The sequence below is a fragment of the Pleurodeles waltl genome, chromosome 10 (genome assembly GCF_031143425.1).
Source record: "Pleurodeles waltl isolate 20211129_DDA chromosome 10, aPleWal1.hap1.20221129, whole genome shotgun sequence".
Lineage (NCBI taxonomy): Eukaryota > Metazoa > Chordata > Amphibia > Caudata > Salamandridae > Pleurodeles > Pleurodeles waltl.
Genome location: NC_090449.1, coordinates 143,203,800 through 143,226,852, shown reverse-complemented (window position 1 = coordinate 143,226,852; position 23,053 = coordinate 143,203,800). Strand labels below are relative to the sequence as shown.

General features: G+C 39.0%; 1 protein-coding gene across 4 annotated transcripts in view; it reads left to right on the top strand.

Moving 5' to 3' along the window:
- Positions 1-3,582, top strand: part of SMURF1 (SMAD specific E3 ubiquitin protein ligase 1) — a 355,902-nt gene extending 352,320 nt beyond the window's left edge. For 2 of the 4 annotated variants that reach the window (XM_069210017.1, XM_069210016.1), the window contains exon 17: positions 1,426-2,934. In XM_069210017.1, the coding sequence (XP_069066118.1) occupies positions 1,426-1,525 (100 nt within the window). In that variant the 3' untranslated portion in view covers positions 1,526-2,934. Of the gene's footprint in view, positions 1-1,425 lie in introns of all 4 variants that reach the window. The other 2 variants (XM_069210015.1, XM_069210014.1) reach the window with 2 other exon arrangements.
- The last annotated feature ends 19,471 nt before the right edge of the window (positions 3,583-23,053 follow it).

Genomic DNA, 23,053 nt, shown 5'->3' with positions numbered 1-23,053 from the left:
TATAGAAAATGTGTTACGGCTATTAGTACACATTGTGTTCAGCATGTACTGCTTGATTCTTCAACAGAATTAAAAAGCTCTGGTCTTGACCAGAGTTTGTCATTATGAATTTAACTCTGGAATGCAGACAGGATTAGAAGTAAACCACAAGGCTGGACATAATAATTTTAATTTTAATTCAGTTTCATTTAGTTATGTTAGAGGAGATTTTGCCTTGCAAGGATTAATGTATTCATATGTTTACATAATGTAGACCAGGCAGAATCGGCTTGCCAGTCCATCATTGCATGGTATAGCCTTCGTGGCATATAGACTGAATCCTGGTTCTTTCTATTGACTTCCAGTATGATTAATTTATAACTTCTTTAACATGTTAAAAAGAAGTTTGGTGATGATCCATCTTCAAAGATTCAATGATGGTGTTCATGAGTCCTGCATTACTACCAAGTGTATTTCATAACTAAATAATGTAAATTGTGATTGCTTTCCTTTTCCTCTTAAATCTGTGAATTAGACTTTCCTGGTAAATTGAGTGCACCGTATGTGGTAGAGGAAGGTGACCCATATCTTATCAGGGATGCTAAAAGGGTATTCAGTGGCATGCTACCACTTGAGCAGATATGTAAGGCAGTAACATGGCATATGTTCCATACCATTCTACGTTGTCACATTAATCATGTTAAACTCATGTAACCTCTAGATGTTGCTCCATTGAGACGTTCTACTTACTAAGTAGGTTAAGCATGATACCTAACAAGAAATGATGCCTGTAATACAAGTTTTACAACCTAATATATTTTATTTTGCGTGTGACAACCTGCACTCCAAATGTAGACATGTGGTTTTAAACCAGGGTTAAATTTATCTGGAAGAGATCATCCTTAAATTGTTTTGAAACACAAGCCTTCTGTGTTTTTTAGGCAACATCAAGTAGGTTCTGTTTATGCTCTCCTTTGGTCAGTGACCCTAAAATTACTCATGAAATCTAGTTAGAAGTATATGAAGCACACACATTGATGATAGACATAAAACTTCAAAACTAAATTTACATGTAAATGCCTTCTCCCAGCCCCAAGGATAGGAAGCACAAGGGTGTATCATGGCGTGGAAGGTGAATGCCACTCTGCTCAAGTATTTATTTTTCCTGTTACTACTTATATTTATAAGGACTGCTGAGAAGTGAGTAAAGTTTTAGATATAGGTGTTAAAGAAACAATGTGTTAGGGAAGATCTCAGTAGTATTTACAGCAAATCCCTATTCTATTAATAACCAGTTTTGGAATCTGTACCTATATATATATATATATATATATATAAATATATATATATATATATATATATTCTACAGGATGAGCATATTTTCAAGGTCTTTGAATGACTTAATTTGGCATGCATACTCTGAACAGATATAATTTTCTCTTTCAGCTTTAACCGAATCGACATCCCGCCTTATGAGTCGTATGAAAAGCTTTATGAGAAGCTCTTGACAGCTGTCGAAGAAACGTGTGGTTTTGCTGTAGAGTGAAGAGGCTACCAAAGGACACTAGCATTAGCTCGTCAATTACAGATAAAAACTGCAAGAAGCTTTTTGCGAGGTTTCTGCTGAGCAGTTTGAATGCATCTGAACACTAAGGATCGTGTGGTATTCCTTTGAGACCTCCCATTTTTGTAGGGTGTGTCATTCACTTGATTTTCACCCATTGTCACCTTTGTTACTACATTTTGTACCACACATCTTCTAGCGGATCATGCAATTTAGCTTTGGTTATACTGATGAGCCTTGGACCGGTGACCTATGGTCCAAAAATATAATTTTAAAGCCACAGTTTGTCAAAGACTTGCAACTGGAAGAGACGCCTATGGCAGTCCTGTCAAAGTTGATTCACCTTCGAAGGAAGTATAAGTGTGAGTCGCTGGAAATCGAAGCATTTCAGGATTCATCATTGGGATGTTTTTTACTTGTGCTGAGTAGCCTGCAGAAAATAAACTTACTTGTGTGTAAGAGAAGCCACATCTTAAACACTCTGCCTTAGTAGGATAGACCAGCTAAAAGAAAATTGGACGAAAAATGAAGTACTCCGGACATTTATTAACAAGGAGAATTTGTTTTTCCTGTTCCTGATTGAAATAGATGTTTTGCACATTGAAAGTTTTTTTATTTCACATGGAAGTCCACTTTTCCCCTGCAGAAAATGCAGCTCTACATTGTTAATGTGCTCACAAAAGAAAACACGTTTTTGTGTACCAACCCATGACTGAGTGTGGGGGGAAAAGGGAAAGGGCATGCTTCTGAAACTGTAAATGAACGAGTAAGAAAAGAATCAAGGAATACATCGCAAAGCTGTGATTTCTGATATATGTGAATCATAAGGTTTTACTAGGAAATTACTAAAAGCTAAGCTTAATAATAACCAAGTTCTGTTCCCATTTAATCTGGTTTTTCTGGTTGTGTAATGGCTCAATAGATTTCTAGGGAGCCTCTGCAGCAAACAAACTATATAGTGCCATGTGTGGTTATGTTTTCCAACCTAGTCTGCTTTTGTTAAAGCTTGGCGTTCGAAATGAAAACCATCTGAAAAGAGTAAATCTATTATTAACGATGCCTGCTGTTCAAATTTACACACAATTGGTTGATTACTATATAGCATGACGACCTTAAAGGACCCAGCAAGAGTTTTTTATTGTTTGCAGTTCAGAGTGTTGTCTTGCTTTGTCCACTAATAATTTTAGCTTTTTGCAAGTCTGGTGTAATGCTTGTGAGTGTGCCATATTTAAGCACAAGATGGGGTGTTCAAAGGGCAGGTCTTTCTACTTGAAGATTTAATTTTATTGCATAGAAATCCGAAGATTCCACATAAATCTATTAGGATATGAACATTTTCTTGCCAGAACCATTTTATCCAGTGTTTCTTCCTATGGAAGTATTTCTTGTTTAAAAAAAAAAAAAAAAAGAGTATTTTTTTCATTAACAGACTTCTGTCAACAGAGGAATGAGATTTCAAAAATCCTTTTCATGAACCTTCAGTCTGGGTTAAATCAAACACAGTAACTAGTAGACTTTCATTCCCAGAATGGTGGTCCATTTTTTACCAGGATTCTTGTATATTATTCAAATTGTTACATGCGGGGAGATTCGGTTCTTAGTGATGCTTCTGATGTGGAACATAAACATTAAAAAAGTCAGTTTTTTTATTTTGAAACAGACCAGTCTTTAGGATGAAAACAAAAATAGCTTTGCGCACTACCTCCCGTTCGTATTGTGTTGTACTTACAAACCTGTTTAATCTAAGGCTGGGATACTGCACATAATAAAAAGTCATGTTGACCAAAAATAATCAGGTATGGTTAGTAGTACTCAAAAAGATTGCCATTGACTTCGGAATTATTACTTCATTGTCTTAATTATTATAGGAAAAAGGTAAATCAAAAGACTGTAGCAATTCTGTGTAGTAGACTGTTCAAATATACTTTTGTTTCTAGTTCAGCCACCCAGCGCATGCCATATACTTACTTCGCAAAGATCTGTGTAAAATACTTGCTGCACAATGTGATGAGTTTTGAATTAAACCTCTGTGGCCTCTTGTTTTTTGCCAAGTTGGTATATCAGATTTTCTGGTGGTAGACTGCCCTACAAAGGTAGACTTCCCTTCAAATTTAGACCTTCAGTAGTATTCAATACCAAAGGATGAAAAGAGACTGAAATGGGAGCTTAAGAGGCTCACATTTCCTAAACCTAGTATTGCACCATGCCATCCTACTCTGTGATGTGACATTACCTTTCCGTGGCCCAAGGAAGCTCTGCTTCCTAAACCAGGAACATAGTAAGAGTGAATTTTTGAGTCTGAAAAAAAATCCAGTATGAGCATTGTGTGTGTTCTGTCCATTTGGATACTTAACTGAAACCACTACCATTTTAACTAGCACCTGCTGTCCAGATTGATTTCCTTCTCTCCTACTTTTCTCTACAGTATGGTAATCATTTTAGTGCTTGTGATATGTTGATTCTGCATTCAGTGTCACGCAACGTTTGGCTAGTAAAAACAAGTTTTTGTTGAGCTGAAGGTCCAGGAGTGAAGATGCAAGTTGGGAGATAGGAGATGGTCTGGTGTAAAGAGTGGAAAAGGAAGCAAGAGGGGATGCACAATACTCCCATTAGCAGTTGGAGAAATTTAATACTGTTTGCAGTCCCTTTACCCCATTAAATCTTTAGATCTAACTAAACATTTGAAAGTAGTCTATAACTGGTGAACTGCATTCTGACTTGTTTTAACTGTTGTACTTGAGAAGTTAGTACTAACAAATGATTAGATGCTGAATCCTCTCTGTGAAAGGGATGCCATACTGAACCCTGACTGGCATGTTTTTGAGGAGTGCTTTGCAATCGCCGTAGCATGACCCAGGAGAAATGCATCAGTTTGCATTTTTGCTGCCATTCTAATATTTTGAGCCGTTGTATTCCTTCTGAGGCTTACAGTGCTGGTCCACTCTTTCAAACATCTGTAGCATTTCATCTGAGGGCCATTGCAGTTGTTTTGTATTTTTTTTTTTTTTTTTTTTTAAAGATGCGTGCTGAGATGAGCCTGTTGAAACATGAACTAACTTCTTAGAGGGTGGTCAGTATTGCATGTGAATTTGCTTCTAAAGGGAGTCATCCATCAAAAGGTACTTCACTGGTTTATAATGACATGTTAATTGAATCACATATTTAAAATGTCTATTTAATATTTCCATTGTTAGCATAGTTTGCAGTCAAAACAAGCCTATACACTAATGCTTTTTCTTCAAAGTGTCATTTTGACACCCAACAAACCAATCTCCTCGTAAATCGTTGTGAAGACAAGGCTATATAAGACCTAATAGACCTGCCAGCTCTGACATGATGCGTAGAAGTGGTGTACTTGCCGATACGTATTTCCTCCCCCCTCTGTGGCTGTTGCATCACTTGTAGAGTGACCATTCGTGTTGTTATAAACACACTGTAATCAGTACACAAACTTCAAGAATTGTCTGCAACTAGTTACTTTGTCATGCTACATTATATTTCCTTTGCCTTCAAACTCATAAAATAATTGATACGACTACCTCACTCCCCTCAGACAACTTTTTACCAGGTCCTTTTACAGCTGTCATATAGAAGAAATTATTTATAAATTTAACAGTGAACCGTTGTCATCTGCTGCACAATTGCATTTTCTGCCTGGTTTGAAATTACTTTGAGCTAAGACATCAATAAAAACATTTGTCAGCAGATGACATCAGTTCTCAGTATTTTCATTTAAAGAGTGTTGATGATGTGTTTTATGTTGGAGGCCTTTTAACACTCTCATTCTAGAAGTCATTCTTTACTGGGTAAATTAAGCTCATCGGCCTTTTGTCTCCGGCAGCTAAATCTTTTGGTTGTACTGCTTTATGTGGCCTTGTCTGGTTCATATATCAAAAATGTTCTGGTCCATCCCATCATCTTATCTGCATGCACATTTGGAATATCTGTGAGATAAGGTATGTTTGGTTTTGCATGGAGGATTGTCTTATATTCCTAATAGCCACCTTCTTCCAGTATGTGGGATGAGCTGGGTCCCTCTTCGTGCTTTCAAAGCACTTTGGTGTTTAATTTTGTGGTGTTTTATGTGGTGAAAAAATGTGCTTAGGTCATGGTTTGGACCTTATGCTTCAATTAAGAAAGACTTGATGCTATACAAGTGCATGATTATGCAGTCCATTTGTCTTTGGCTGAAATGTGACGCTGCCTTTATGGATTATTGCACAGAGTATTTTTGGTAATTATGGTGATCTGGACACTCCAGGGTCAGTAAGCAAATGACTAATTCCAAGAGGGCCTCATTACAACTTTGTTATAAAAGGGTTCTGCTCGAAATCTAGCTGCAGCTGATTGCCCTATTCGGCAGTAGCCTATGGATCCCTTAAATTCTTGCAAAATTAATTCTTAACCTTTAGTCTAGACCTAACGTGTCTGTCCTTCCAAATATGTTGCCTTTTAGATGTCAATAGTTCTACTACTTCTAAACAGATATGAAGGTGTGTTCTAATCACTCATCTATTATCCCTAAGCGCTATTCATCATATTGAAATGTGTTCCTCGGTCAGCTAATGTTAAATACCAGATTCTCAGGTTCTTACTGGAGAGGATATTTTATTTATGTATTTACCAACAGACTGGTACTAGGAGACTACATCCAATTTTGTATCAGTCAAGTGAACTGCTTCCTAATGAAATATATGTAGTGCTGCATGATAAATCCATTCATAGAGTATTTATTTTTTCATTGTCCGCACCAAATTCTAGTTTATTGTCCGTTCATTGTGCCTCTGCGTGAAGCATTTACCCAGCATAATAAAGGTACAGCTCCAAGTTGCTAGCGTTGTGTAAATGACATATCATGGATGACTGCTCATTTGTTCTAAGACAATTGCAGCAGCTTTTTGTCTAAATTCTAGATGTACTACACACAGTTTTATAAAAGTCTAATGCTTTGTGACTTCATTATCAGTTTCTGTCTCTGATTTATTTACACTCACTGCATACATTTGCACCTATCTTCAAATTACTATTTCCTCTTTCCCAGGTTTTCTTTGTGCCCTCTTGGTCTGATCACCCCATATACACCTCAGGCTTCATCATAGATGTTTCTTGAAACATGCTTATTAAGCAGCCTTGGCTTTTTTTTGTTTGGGGGAAGGGTGGTATAGGTTCTAGTCCAATATCCACTTTCTGCTTTTTTAGAGGCTTGGACGTTTTCTTGCCTATTTGATAAAAGCTCATCTATGCTATATTTTTCATTTATCGTCATTAGCATATTCTTTTTTAAACTCAGAACTATTAATTTAAGAATGCAACCTAGCCTATTTAAGGAGTATTGGCTTGAGAGCAGCAGGTCTTTACATATATTTTACCCAGTTTACAAATTTACATCTCATACTATATCCATGTGTTGCAAACTGTAAATCTGTAAATGTTTTCATTATTTATGAAATTAATAAATATTTCAATGGTAGCTGTTTGGAGAACTAAGGTATAGCTACCATTCACATCTGCTCAGCAGCTTGCTAATCTCCTTTGGGAATAATAAATACCTAGATTTTCTCTTATGATCAAGTCTGTGATGAAAAATCATTCATTGAAAGTATCTTTAGTTGTGTGATCATTGTAGTCCATGGATATCAGAAATCACTGTTTAAACTGAGGGGTGTGTAGTGCTCTTGAGTGGTCTCTTAATACAGGTAGTTGGAAAGTAATATTATAGCTGTGCGCATATGCTTGTGAGCTCAGTTTTGCAATTGGGTGCTTGCAGGATGTATCTTATTCTTCAAATGTCGGGACCCTTTTTCTTTAAAGATGTTTGTAGGCACAGATAAGAGGCCAGAGGGAATCCTTTGTGTACTTTGGATTTGTATCCTTCTTAGTAACTCAGCTGTGAAATTGATATCAAAGATTTCCCATAGTGAAAGACTAGCAGTTAGAAATGTTCACAAGGTGAATAGTACACTGATTTATTCTGTGCCCTCCTGACCCTTTGAAGATCATTGTTTCCCTTTCCTTCGGCACAACCTGCAACTGCGTGCTGGATTTCAGGTTAGAGGGTGTCTTTCTGTCCCATCCAGTTCTCTTGATTGGGAGTCTGTCAATATTTCCTTGTGATGAAGGATTCTCCTTTGCCTATTGGACTGCATTGAAATACATTATATTCTGTGTGCAGAGCACATCCTCTTTCAAAAGTAAACAAGTCAGCAGATTTTGGCCCAGAAGAAGGAGCTCTCCGGGACTCCAGTTGATTTTGTTACACTTCATACTCCCTACAGGGCTTTAAGGGTGTTGGTTGTCTTAATGGATTTTGGTTGTCTTTACCTTGCTAAATACCTCCATTGTTCCATTGATGTATGGAATGTGCAGCAAGTGTCATGTATAACTAACACTTGAAACTTACAGCTGTTTCTTGAAGGTTGATAGGATTGTCTGACATACTCCCAAACATTACAGCAGTATTAGCCTTAACACGTGATTTCTCTTTTCAGTACTTTCTTCTCTAAGCTTTGCTTGTTTCAACCTTCAAATGCACAGTGAAAAAGTTAGTTCTCCTGTAGAGGAGGCTAATGGATGAATATGTATTACAGCCTTGATCATCTTGGTCCTGAAGCCCACTCCAAATGACTGTAAATGAACATACAAAAACAGAGGGAGAAGGAGGTTGTGGGGCTGGGTCTGTCCTCCCTATAGCTTATATAACATTACAAAAGAGGCCCAGCTAAAAGAACTACCACAGGAATATTGACATGACATTTATTGTCTGTTTACCTTACCACGAGGTGATTACAAAAACACTTTTGGAACTACTAGAAAATGGTATGCAAACACCAAGATGTTTGATTTGTATCCACATTTTCTAGCCCTATCCAGACCAAGTAGTAGGACCAGTTTCCTTTTCATCATCTTGCTCATCCAGTGAAAAACAGATCTTGAACTAGAACCTGTTAAAGAAGCAAGTCTGTTTCTTCCACTCTTCTGCACCAAACCTTTGACTCTTCGGAACTGAAAGCTAGGAGATGCTTTAGCAAATGTGCAAGTTTCAGTTGGACCTTTAATACTCAGCTGTCTTACTCCTTATCTTTTGAGTTTCACATACCACCCCAAAAGATCTGATCTGCTTCATGACTTTATTCTGTGATGGCTGGAGTTACTGTTTCTTTTGGTTGATCTGCTTAAATTCAGACATCTGCGAAAGAGATTTAGCACTACATGGTGGGTTTGATTTTCTGTTGGAGAGTGGTATGTGATTTTCGAGACATGTACATAAATTTTGAAAAAACTTAACTGACAATCTTATGCAAGCGATAAACTCCAAGTCCCCATTGTCCATTCAATCCCCCAATGCTTTTATTTCCATTTATAAGCATATAAAACTTGAAAAAGTGTTGCTAACTTTGAGAGACCCGAGAATTATGGAGTAATTCTTTTGTTCTGGATCATTTACATATATGCCCCCATCTTGCCCCTTTGTAACCTTTCGTAACCGTTTAAGGGAATACCTGCCACAGGTTTTTTATTTCCTAACCTACAGTAGTGCACAGTGGCCTCTTTGGATGGAATCTGAAGTCCAGATTTCCACTATAATTGGAGTGTGACTTTCTGTCATTGACTTCTTCCCATACTGAATTGGTTTTGCAAGGTGCTTTTATTTTAGCTCTGGACAAGATGATGAGGAAGCAGTTGAGTATGTCCTTGTTTGTCAATCATTTAGTGTTTTGGTCTTTTGGTCACCCATTTATACATGTAACTTAATTTTGGTTCTCCAATCAGTGAACATCTGTCTTCTAGTTGCCTCACATTCCATATCATCATTTCCCAGATCCTTGCACTTTGTCCTTTAACACCTGAAAATAGAAATGACTTCAGTGTTTAAGTCATAGGAGAACAATAGAGAAGATGTTTCTTTTGGTATCAGCACAAATGTGCTTTTTTTTAGTTAGGTTGGACCAATGCAAGAACGAAGAATATTTTAAAAACATTCTTCTCGTTTTGGTATTGACATGTATCCCATTGTGCTTAAATAAGTCCTTGATGGTTACATTAAAAGGAGCTTTTCCTCTGGGTTCTTTGCTACAAGCCTGCTTGTAGCAAACAGTGTTAGGTCACGCTACTTTCATCAAGGTCATTTAGGAGCCCAGAAGATGTCTATAATGTTTATTTCTGAAGTTTGATACAGAGAAACCTTGTACTGGTAATTCGTCCTTACATTTAAATCTAAAAGTATTCTGTATTATGTGCATTGTGGCTTGTATGAGCAGATATTTGACAGTGTGTTGATTGGCACATGAGGCATTTGACTATTAAAAACTGTTTTTGCAAACACTTCACTGCTACCGTGAATACACCTACACATCTTGCTCTCTTTTCAGAAATATTTTTTTGTAACTTTAGTGATTTGCTGCTTCATTTCATTCTCTTTAAAACAGACAATAAACCTTTTGGTCTTAGGTGAAATAATTCTCATGTTTTCTTTTAATCAAAGAGAATCATTATGTCAAATGTTAAGCAAAGGTGTTCAGACTGCTACAATTTAAGCTCTGTGGTGGTTTGAAATCACTGATGTATAAGCCATTCATTGGCTGCCTCAGCTCTCCTTTAGTCAACTTTACATGAGCAAATATGTTTGAAAATAAACTCTATACCATGAATTAAATACATTTTATTTTTGCAGTTACACCTCCCCTGTCTTGGTTATTGGTTTGAGCATGATGGATTTTTTCTTAGTCAATGGAATGTCGTATTCTGGTTCTTTTATATGCCTCATCATTTTAACGATTAATCTTCTGTCAGAATCCATATGAATTTTTAACTGAAATTGGATAGATATGGATTTAGAGTTTTAAATGGGCCAGAGTAAAAGAAGTTCGTACTCCTCCTGCAGCATGAAAAAATATTGAGATTTAGAGTTGAATTTGCATATATTTGTGTAGGTGTGCCCACCCACTGCGCCGATATTCTTCAAATAGCAGAATCTCACATTTGTGTTGTTAAACGTAGATTTTATATTTGGCCTTTTATATGCATTGCCAGTCTTTGAAAAATGCCTGCATTTGCATGACCTTTTTTTCAAGCAGCCCTACATTTAGGATCACTACAGTGGTTCCGGGCTTTTGCTCGGACTCGCAGAAGATTTGTTTGTGAACATTTTAGATGAAGTGTTGCAGGCACAGTGGTGCACAGTCATTTGGATTGAAATGCCATGCAACGTTGCATCTCTTGTCAACTTCTTATCCTTGCATAACGATAAGTGTTGGTATTTTTCACCCAGATGTAGCTTCAAATCCAGTTTAAATCAGACAGAATGAATCCGGATTCTAACCTGCATACCAGGTAACATTATTCCAAGTGACCGTAGCAGATCTTAAGGCTTTTCAACTTAGCCTCCAGTAAGGTAGCTTAGCTGGCAAAGCATGCATTTGCTGTCTTCATTTTAAAACTGCCATTAACATCTACATTGCTCTCAGTGTTTGAGATGAGTATTGCACTTGTATGGCCAGTCAGAACCTCTTTGTGATTTTTTTTTTTTTGCACCATTGCTTGTCATTCTTTTCAGTTGTAGTTGATACTGCAACCCACTCTTCATTTTTAATCTGGAGATGTTTCTTATACTACTAGTCGTTCTGCACCACATTAATACCTAGTGTGTGACAAAAAAATGTTAAAGTTTAGTCAAAAACAAGATTTCTCTTTTAGCCTCTGGTGGTTCCTTTGTAATATGGCAGTTGCATAATATAAATAATGCACGGTACTGGCATGTATCTGTATACCAAGTTACACACTTGTTTCATCCGTGCAGCCAACAGACCAGATTGAGTTATTGACATGCTAATGAATAATTTGATTTGGGGTACATGTGCCCCAATATAAGCATCATCAGAATAAAGTAGGCACAAAGTTAGTTTAGACATTTTGTTGTAACAGTTTACATAATTGGCCCTACCATAATGTAAAATGTGATTAATTCAGTTAAATCATTAAATAATTGAGGCTGTAGTTAAAGAATGATATCCCAGGTTTGTCAGTATCCCATTCTGTCGTAGCCAACCATTAATCTGTTGTATGTGACACTGTTAACCCATTCCAAGCCTATGGGATCCAACCACATTTTGGTTATGGTCACCCCAAGTTGATAATGGAAGACACCTGATGAACTAAGACCATCAGAGATGTCGTCAGAGGTACCAGCTTTTCTAATTTAAGATTCATGCTCATGACTGCATATCTCATTTGTTTAGACCCATTAGTGGAACATGAAGGATATTTGTACCTTTTCTAAACTGGCCGTAATTGGCATGCTTCATTGAGTGACAAACTATTATCAGTTAACATGTTTATTTTTTCTTATAAACCAAAACATACATACACATAGCTCATTCAACTTATCTGATCATCCTTACAAGGAGCTATCTTTTGAGATTATCATTGCTGCTGCATAATCATTAAAGAGCACTATAAGCAACATCGCCATTGTCTATGCTTTTTTTGTCTGTGGGTTTTTTGTGTCCATTTTACAAATGGGCAACCTCTTTAATTTACCACAGAGTGTTATTTAAATATTGAGTTGTTTTCCTTTTTATCAATATATTTCCCCCAATGAAATTGACGTTTGCTTCTTAGTTTTTCAGATGAGTAGCATTTCATTTATATAGGCACTCTGTGCTTTCCTTTTCAACGTAGATCACTAACCCTTTGTCTAGCGAGACACCCCCTTTATTGATTTTACATTGAAAAATGGATTTGAAGATCTGTGAAGCACATGTTGAGCCGTTGTTAATAACTACTTTGCAACCTTCAATCCATAGGACATAACTTAGCTTCTTGAAATTTTTAACATAGCCTCCATAAACAATTGAAATTGCAGTATAAATTGACTGTGGCTGTTCTGTATACAACAGTATGTGATGCAGCTTATTTTCCAGTAAACCTGCAAACAGATGAATTGTAAAAAAATAACACTGGTTAAGGCATTGTTTAAGATGGAATGATCGTGTTAATATTTGGAACAAAGGAGAGAAGTAAAATATTTGGATGGGCATTTGGTTAACACATTCAACCTGTAATAAGTGCTTGAACATTGCATTCTATTTTGCAGTTAGAGTAATAGTTGTTGCAGAAGGAAGGAAACCATTTTCATTTTAAGCAAATTAAAACATGTACATTAAAGCTCAACTGGCCCTTAGTGGAAGTTTTGTGAGTTCCCCTGTATTTAATTCAAGAATTGGCACCAAGGCTCCTGACGTGGAATTTGTGGTTTTCAGGCTTTTTCAGAAATGTACATTTTTTAAAGTTTGGATGAAATGTATTCATCAGTTTCAGTTGGACCCCTTCATTTCTTTACATTAAGCAGAAAGTGAGTTGAGAATTTTTAACAGGTTCCATATACTTTTGCAGACAATTATTTTGTTTTTGACCACTTTGTTTTGTTTTTAAATTATTGTTTTGTACTGTCTTGATCTTTTTATTATGTATTGCTGCTATCCTCGTTATCAACCCACCGTTTTATTGTGTATTTCTTTTTTTGTGAAAGTTGTACACTAAATTTTTCATGTCTAAATCAAAGTATTTAACAAATCCTACTATTTAATGTGTTTATGGAACCAGCTGGAATACAGTTTGATTGTATAGCAGGCAGGACCTAGAAGGTCATGTTCATATTTGTTACATATGCAATAAACTCACAACTTAATACCTTTGGTGCCGTTTATTTTATGTGCTCCAGTTTTTTGTAGATTGGTCTGAAAGCATATAGAATGTATGATGAACTGATATATGATCAAGAAAAAATATGGGTTTGTCTAGCAATTACACCCACCCAAATGTTTATTAAATATATTGTCCCCAGGTGGTGGGTGGAGGGCTATCAGATTTGACATACTGTGCTTTTTCTGGTCATCCCCACAGTGAGTCTTTGTATTTAACAGATTGTATGGAGTGTTTTCTTCGGTCATGCTTCCTCAGTTGTCTTTGAGAACAGTATTATGATGTGACTATACCAAAACAAGTTCTTGAGCTAAGCAGTGAGGCAAGTGAGTGATTGCATAGCCTTCCTGCAGACCTAACCCTCTATCCCACATTTGCGAATCTTAACATTGCCCTCTGTTGATTTTTTTTTATTTTTTTTATCCCTTACTAGAGTAGTCTGGCATTTTTTTAACAAAATATAAACATTAAAACATAGAAATTATATGTAACTAAGTGTCACAATATATATTAGGTACATTTCGTACTGTCCGTTTGAGTGTTGGAAGTGTACACAAGCTGGCAGGATGGTAATTAGTTTTAAATGTTTATGGACAAAGATAGGGTTGTGAGATAAGATAATTTGCCCTTTGTTTGTAGAATGGATGCCTGTAGGAAGTTGGCTCTGTATGCACTATTTCAAAGTAAGGAATAGTATGCACAGAGTCCAAGGGTTCCCCTTAGAGGTAAGATCGTGGCAAAAAGAGATAATACTAATGCTCTATTTTGTGGTAGTGTGGTCGAGCAGTAGGCTTATCAAAGGAGTAGTGTTAAGCATTTGTTGTACATACCCACAGGCAATAAATGAGGAACGCACACTCAGAGACAATTCCAGGCCAATAGGTTTTGTTATAGAAAAATATCTTCTCTTAGTTTATATTAAGAACCACAGGTTCAAATTCTACATGTAATATCTCATTTGAAAGGTATTGCAGGTAAGTACTTTAGGAACTTTGAATAATCACAATAGCATATATACTTTTTACATAAAACACATATAGCTATTTTAAAAGTGGACACTTAGTGCATTTTTCACAGTTCCTGGGGGAGGTAAAGTAATGTTAGTTCTTGCAGGTAAGTAAACCACCTACGGGGTTCAAATTGGGGTCCAAGGTAGCCCACCGTTGGGGGTTCAGAGCAACCCCAAAGTCACCACACCAGCAGCTCAGGGCCGGTCAGGTGCAGAGTTCAAAGTGGTGCCCAAAACACATAGGCTTCAATGGAGAAGGGGGTGCCCTGGTTCCAGTCTGCCAGCAGGTAAGTACCCGCATCTTCGGAGGGCAGACCAGGGGGGTTTTGTAGGGCACCAGGGGGGGACACAAGTCAGCACAGAAAGTGCACCCTCAGCAGCACGGGGGCGGCCGGGTGCAGTGTGCAAACACGCGTCGGGTTTTCAATAGGTTTCAATGAGAGACCAAGGGGTCTCTTCAGCGGTGCAGGCAGGCAAGGGGGGGGCTCCTCTGGGTAGCCACCACCTGGGCAAGGGAGAGGGCCTCCTGGGGGTCGCTCCTGCACTGGAGTTCTGATCCTTTAGGTCCTGGGGGCTGCGGGTGCAGGGTCTTTTCCAGGCGTTGGGATTTCAGAGTCAGGCAGTCGCGGTCAGGGGGAGCCTCGGGATTCCCTCTGCAGGCGTCGCTGTGGGGGCTCAGGGGGGGACAACTTTGGTTACTCAGTCTCGGAGTCGCCGGAGGGTCCTCCCTGAGGTGTTGTTTCTCCACCAGTCGAGTCGGGGTCGCCGGGTGCAGTGTTGCAAGTCTCACGCTTCTTGCGGGGATTGCAGGGGTCTTTAAATCTGCTCCTCTGGATACAAAGTTGCAGTCTTTGTTGAACAGGGCCGCTGTTCTCGGGAGTTTCTTGGTCTTTTGGAAGCAGGACAGTCCTCTGAGGATTCAGAGGTCGCTGGTCCCGGGGAAAGCGTCGCTGGAGCAGTTTTCTTCTGAAGGAGGGAGACAGGCCGGTAGGGCTGGGGCCAAAGCAGTTGGTGTCTTCTTCTTCTCTGCAGGGTTTTTCAGCTCAGCAGTCCTCTTCTTTAAGTTGCAGGAATCTAGATTCTTAGGTTCAGGGGAGCCCTTAAATACTAAATTTAAGGGCGTGTTTAGGTCTGGGGGGTTAGTAGCCAATGGCTACTAGCCCTGAGGGTGGGTACACCCTCTTTGTGCCTCCTCCCAAGGGGAGGGGGGTCACATTCCTATCCCTATTGGGGGAATCCTCCATCTGCAAGATGGAGGATTTCTAAAAGTTAGTCACTTCAGCTCAGGGCACCTTAGGGGCTGTCCTGACTGACCAGTGACTCCTCCTTGTTTTTCTCATTAATTCCTCCGGCCTTGCCGCCAAAAGTGGGGCCGTGGCCGGAGGGGGCGGGCAACTCCCCTAGCTGGAGTGCCCTGTGGTGCTGGAACAAAGGGGGTGAGCCTTTGAGGCTCACTGCCAGGTGTTACAGCTCCTGCCTGGGGGAGGTGATAGCATCTCCACCCAGTGCAGGCTTTGTTACTGGCCACAGAGTGACAAAGGCACTCTCCCCATGTGGCCAGCAACATGTCTTGAGTGTGGCAGGCTGCTAAAACCAGTCAGCCTACACGGGTAGTTGGTTAAGGTTTCAGGGGGCACCTCTAAGGTGCCCTCTGGGGTGTATTTCACAAAATGTACACTGGCATCAGTGTGCATTTATTGTGCTGAGAAGTTTGATACCAAACTTCCCAGTTTTCAGTGTAGCCATTATGGTGCTGTGGAGTTCGTGTTTGACAGACTCCCAGACCATATACGCTTATGGCTATTCTGCACTTACAATGTCTAAGGTTTTGCTTAGACACTGTAGGGGCACAGTGCTCATGCACTGGTGCCCTCACCTATGGTCTAGTGCACCCTGCCTTAGGGCTGTAAGGCCTGCTAGAGGGGTGACTTATTTATACTGCATAGTCAGTGTGAGGTTGGCATGGCACCCTGAGGGGAGTGCCATGTCGACTTACTTGTTTTGTCCTCACCAGCACATACAAGCTGGCAAGCAGTGTGTCTGTGCTGAGTGAGGGATCCCCAGGGTGGCATAAGATATGCTGCAGCCCTTAGAGACCTTCCCTGGCATCAGGGCCCTTGGTACCAGGGGTACCAGTTACAAGGGACTTACCTGGATGCCAGGGTGTGCCAATTGTGAAACAAAAGTACAGGTTAGGGAAAGAACACTGGTGCTGGGGCCTGGTTAGCAGGCCTCAGCACACTTTCAATTCAAAACATAGCATCAGCAAAGGCAAAAAGTCAGGGGGTAACCATGCCAAGGAGGCATTTCCTTACAATGCCCAACTCCAAGATTCCAAGTTCAGAAGATTTGTTCCCAGTTTGGGTAGTAAGGCTGGTAAATAGGGTTGTGGTTGGAATTGAAACATACCATTGTAAATGGTAGTTGTACGTATTGATGAATCAAGGTGTTAGTTTTTGAAGGTTGATGGAGTAAGTGAGTTTGTGGTGTAAAGGGGATGGTTGTAGACTTGTGTGAGAAAGTGAACGAGGCAGTTGTTTATTCACCATTAAATGTAGACTTTCTTCATGTCATGTGGATCTCTCGAATTAGCCAATGCATTTGAAAAACACACATGCATATAGCAGATTTTATTGAGTATTTAATCAGTTTATGCTGCTTTCACGTCCCACCACTCCCCAAGCTCCAGGCTATCTCTGGTAAGTATCCTGGCTGCAGGATGACTTTCTGGGAGGTCTTAACTCTGGTTTGCTGATCCAGTATTCTGGAGATCCTTACTAGTGACCATTAGCCACATGGATCTTTTGCAAACCTGATGATAATTCTACCCAGAAGCACAAAATGGATTAAAGATTCCAGTCATAAGCCACAGCATGAAGACGGACATACTGGTGAGCCTATCTATTGCTTCTTAGGCAGGAAATACCGTAAAGGCATTTTTTATGTTAGGCAAGTGTTCGAGCAGAGGTAACTTGATCTTTGTGTCACGCCTGAAGACTTTTGATCTGATCAAACGTTTCTTTATTTGTTTTTGTTTCTGTGGTTGGCTTCTGTGTACTTTCCTTTACGCCAACTGTTATTTCAATAGCTATTTCAGTTTTTTTTTTTTCCACATTAGCTTCGTCTTATAGGCTCAGTTAATGTTCCACATTGGCTTGTGCTTTCCATAACTAAAGGATGGTGTGATATTTTTATTAAGTGTTTTCAGTCAAGTGGTTGATTGTCCTGAACTTCCTACTGCTGACTTAATGAAGCTGTGTGCTCCCTTCCTTGTCTTCATTAGCACCGCATCATAGGTCATTTTTCCAGAGGGTCTGTAGTTGTCAGTTTGACTGTAGAACATCACTTTTTACCACTCTGTTAGATAGACAGATGGACTGAGACACGCCAGATCACTACTCTGTAGCATAAGATTCTGACTGCTTTGGTTTATGCTGCAATACTGTTTCAGGCCAACTGCGCCTCAGCCTGCTATTCTCTGCCCCAGCCAAACTTGTGAGTGGTGAGCCTCTGCACTTTGCAACATAAAAAAAAAACATTTTCCCTGCACAAAGGCCAGTGGTGTGGCAATAGTCAATGGGAGGGTGAGAGCTGGGCAGAAGAAGCAACACAGACGAGCTGGTGAGATGAAAGAAACCACACTGACAACAAGAGGGTGGAAAGTGGGAGGGGAAAAAGCAAGACCAACGGAGTGTTGTAAATCAGGGAAGAAGCAACATGGAACACAGGAGGATGGGGCAGAAGAAGCAGCATGGAAAATGGTAGGGTGGGAAGGAAAAAGCAACACCCACGAGTATAGGCTTAGGAGGTAAGCAACCTGGACAAGGTGAGGAGAAAAGCAATGCGGAAAATGGAGGATTGGGAGTGAAGGAGCTTCAGACAATGAGGGGATGGGAGGGTATAAGCAATATGCAGAGTGATAAGTGACTTTGGAAGAGAGAACAATAGTACAAGCAACTGCAGGACACTAATCAAACTGAAGCAATCTGCACTTTGTCAGTGCTTGACATGAAAGAAGAGTAAGTGATACTCGCCAATTACCAGTCAGCAAATAAGAGTGACAAGGAATCCAATGAATGGTTAACAATGGGCAGGCTCTAAGCCCCTTTTAGTAAACCTAATCTCTCGCTCTGTTTCAAACTAGCCTTATAATGAGGATAACATGGATCTTGTGGATATCGATTTGATAGCAGCTAGTATGGAAATAGTATCTGCTTCTGTCAATGGAGTGAAGGCATTAGCAAAATTTCCCTTGGGTCTGCATAGTGATCTTCAAAGAGGCTAGGTAGAAGGCAGCACTGCTGTGGTGCAACATTTTTATAAATCTCAATTTTTCGATAAAGAAAATAGATAAACTAGACAAAATATACTGGATACATACATAAGTTATAATCTTGGTTTTCGGGCTCTTAAAATTTAACAAAGGTAAAAAAAAAAGTGCTTTCTATTTTTGTTATATGAAAGTATACAAAAAGTGATGGGTGCAATGCTTGAATTAATTTCAGCCACTGTTAATTACTTGTGCTGCATCCCAGTCCATTTTTATTTTGCACACCATCTCACCTCAGTTTGGATCCAGCTATATGCATATCACTTTGACCCTGCTCCAATGGAAACAGTCCAGCTCTAACTACCAAGTCCAATCCTCCCTGAAATGGAAAACAAACAACCTAGGATAAGTTTTACCCTTTCATCACATTTTGAATACTTTAATATGCTGCCCTAAGGTATGCCCAGATGTGGGTCCTGTGCACACTGTCACTGGAACTAAGCTGTACCTGGCTGATGAGCCTATAACTAAGGTGAAACTGGCTCTGAGTTGCTTGTTTCTGCTTAGGGAGGACCGGGCTTGGCATTTAGGGCTGGACTTGTTACTATTGGAGTAGGGTAAAGACTGCTTTTTGCATATAGCTAGGTCCAAACTGAGATGGCCTGTTGTGCAAAATGATGATGGATTGGGATGGGGCCCGAGCGATTACCAGAGGCTTAAATTAATTCAAGCATTCCATCCATCTGTTTTGTATATTTATCATTTTCGTTATATGATTTGGCCCAGAGGATTCCTTTGAAGTTGTGCTCTGCACTCCTATTGGGCTTTCTTATTTTAGACTGCCTTGGATTATAAAAATGTTCACCAATTCAGCCTGTTTGTCCGACGATGGGCCAAACTGTTAAAGAACCAGCCTCAATGCATTACCTGCCCAGTGGTTGAGAGGTTAGTAATTTGGTAGCCCCTAAAAAACTCACAATTTTTTTTTTTTAGGAGGGGAAACTGTACAATTGAAAACAGACCTGTGCCTCAGAAGGGGCAAGATTTTTTGGGACAGTGGCCTTGCTGTAAGCTTAGTGCCTGAGAAAGTTCAGATGAGGCATGCGTCCTCAGTAAAGGCACATGCAGCAGGAACGTAGACACACATTTCTGTCTATAGCTGCTTTTCATCCCAGGACTGGCTGCTGTCGGTTCCAGATCATGCAGCCTTTGCACTAATCTTTTACAAAAAGTGAAAACTAAAGAAATAGACAAACACGCTGTTTGTGTAGCAAACAGCACTCCACTGCAGTGAGCTGTGCAGTGAGGTGACCGCTGGGAAGCGAGTCAATGGAATAACGTCTGTGAAACGGTGACTGCAAAGCTCCTCAAATCATATCAGTGCGCTCTAATGCAGGGTTTTGAGAGAATTCTTATGTGGAACTGTAACCTTTATGAAATTAATATCAATAGCATCAAGCAACTTTGCGCAAAAGCAAATTGGACTCCATATTCAGTGACTGAAGAATAAAAAAAACAAAAAAACACAGTTTCGTTTCATGGCAATTAAGTCCTGTGGAAGCTAAACCCCAAATTCTAAAATTCAATTCAGGACACCTCCAAAATTCAAAACTCAAATTATATCTGGTAGTTCTGCTGCAATACTGATCTTGCGGTAAAGACCAATCAGACCTGCAGTACAGACCAATCAAACCTGCACATTAATTTAGCAAAATACATGGGATCACTCAATAACTGAGCTCTAGATTAGAGAGAAAAATTAACAGTTTTAATAAATGTAAAAAATCAAAGGGTATTGTAACAAGGGTAAATACCATGAAGACTCAAATGCAGAGTACATAGTTAAAAATCAGGAACATTTTAAGTCCAAATGAATAGCAAACTCACAGGAGAAACAGGCAAAATCCCCAAAGGAAAATCCTCTTAAAATTTAATTGTCAGGATCACAAGGAAAACAGACATCTCTATCAAAAAATGAGAAGTCTCTAAATCTGTGAAATAAAATTCAGAGTCCATAGTTGAACAAGAAAGTCTTGTGACACCCCCAAAACCACAGGGTTTTAATATATGTTTCTTGTATAATGAAGTAGCTAATGGCACATATTCAGCATGGCATGACTAAAAACATAACGAATATTGAACTAATCTGAAGTTGTAACTTCACAATAATACCTATAATACTGTCCCATTTCTAAGAAAGCTTCGAGCATCCTCAGCAACACATTTTCATTAGAAGTTCAACAATGTACTTATACACCAGTAAAAGACTGCCAAACCACCAGCAGAGCTACAGTGGAAGAAGCCTTGAACATTTTGGCAACATTGGCTACACTAGAAAGTTCATTCACAATACATGTTAGGGTACAATCAATACAATTTGGAAAGTTACAGTAGTGATGCCATTTTATCTTCATTCTGCAGAGCTGTGGGAAGACAAATACAAACGGGAATGGGTTAAGAGAAGGACAGAATAGGAGTGAGGAGCAAACAGCATTCATATTAAATAAAAATGGAGATTTCAGCAAAATGTGACATACCCAAAATGTCATATGGCCTACTACATGTTATTTTAAACGTGTTTCCAGTGCACTCATTTTATTTGTTTTCTTTTTAAGTCCAACATTAAATCCTTTAGACAACAGTTATTGTTCACCAAAAATATGAATCTAAAGCACTTACAGTCCCCATCTAGTTACTCTATAACCACTAAAACCCATTAATAACCTTTTATTAATCATAACATTTGGTAGTCATTTGCTTTCTAGGATTATCTTCTGCCATTTTCATCTGATTGTAAATATAATCTTTAAACAACTCCAAATAAGTTGTTGTTTCCTTTTAGATGTTTTACCTTTCTTCAAACAGTTACTCTTTATTTTGCGTCTTTTAAATAAGCTCAAATGTTAATGAAAGGAATAAAATAATTGCACAAACCATTAAAATGATAACTTGGGTTAGTATAAATTTTGACATGCTCCCAAGTTATTCAAGCATTCACCAACTTTACCAAAACCCTTTCTAGTTCAATAAACTGGGAACCTACACTTTCCCATAAATCAGGCTCTCAGAGTTAATTAATTACATGAAGTATTTAGTTATGTTAGTAATATAAGAATCTGTAATTGTATTATCTGGCACACATGTCCAACAGTTTTTTGCCTTAATTACCTTTCAGACTTCTCCTTCCTTTGCCAGGAGAATATCTAATGCTAATCTAATCTGCATAACCATGGCTCGAACACCAATCATCTTTACATTTACATGATGCAAAAGTGCAGCAGTATCTACAAGAAGACTGTCCACTACGTTAGACGAATGCCTAGTTTTAACATTATTCATTCTCACTCCTATAGAAGCAATCATAGCACCTACTATTTCTAGAACTAAACCACCAAAACTCCTTTTAGTTCTATGCAGGTTATCTACTTCATCTAACTTTGATAAACTCTAGAAAACATTAAGCCAGTTAACCTAACCCATCCCAATCTAGTGGGAATTTAAAATAAGCAGGATTCCCTCAGGCATCATAAATATCCCCTCAAAATTGGTCTACCATTTAACAAAAAGTTCCCACTTGCCTCAACCTCTTCATCCTACATAATTCAGCCTTACCATTTCCTGAACGTAGTTTTCTAACCATACACAATTCACTTTCTTCTGCTCCATCCTTAATCTAGGGTAAACATTTGACCATCTGAATTCCTCCTTCCTTTACTTGCTCATTTACAAATTTCCCTTCTCCCAAATTCCTCACAACTTTTGTACCTCTCATTGTATTCTCTAATAAACTCATTTCTCCTTTTCTCAGACCACACATACTCCCCAGTAGTATTTTTACTTTCATGCTTGGTTTGTGTAATCTTTAGAAATCTCTTAAACTTTACGTCTGAATTACCCCTTTCCACGGAGGGATTCTCTAAAGAAACATTAAAATCAGCCACTTAAGGAGAGAGTAAATCATTACCATAGTGTACTGAAACATAAACATTGCAAGACAGAGGATAAGAACTCAACATGCGCGTATGTAGTCCCCTGGCCAGCTGAAGTAGGTAGATAACTGCAGAACTAACTGTTAATTTGCATTTTGGTAACATAATCATGAATCATCCTAGTACAAATATTTTCATGGAAAGAAATAACTAGGGTTTGTTTAGGTTCTATTTTATAATAGTTCACATTACCTCTGCTTTGAAACTGGAGTTCAGGCGTTTGTCATCAGAACTCTTGCTAACCTGTAACTCAAATTGTTTCTCTTCATTGCTTTCATACTCACCAGTTTCACAATTTTCACACCTCTGGATCCTCGCTGTAAACGCTTTACCTTGTACTCAACTTTGCACTTGACACTGTGGACTCTTATTTTCCAGTGGTTGTCTAACACTTCACATTCTGCTTCTCTCTGTGTGTGCAGCATTGATCCACTGTGTGGCACTCCTGTACACTTCACCATAGTGTCTAACATCAAAAGCATATAGTAAGGACCGCTCCACTTTTCCTCCAGTCAACTTTTTCTCACCAGTTCTCGAACTGC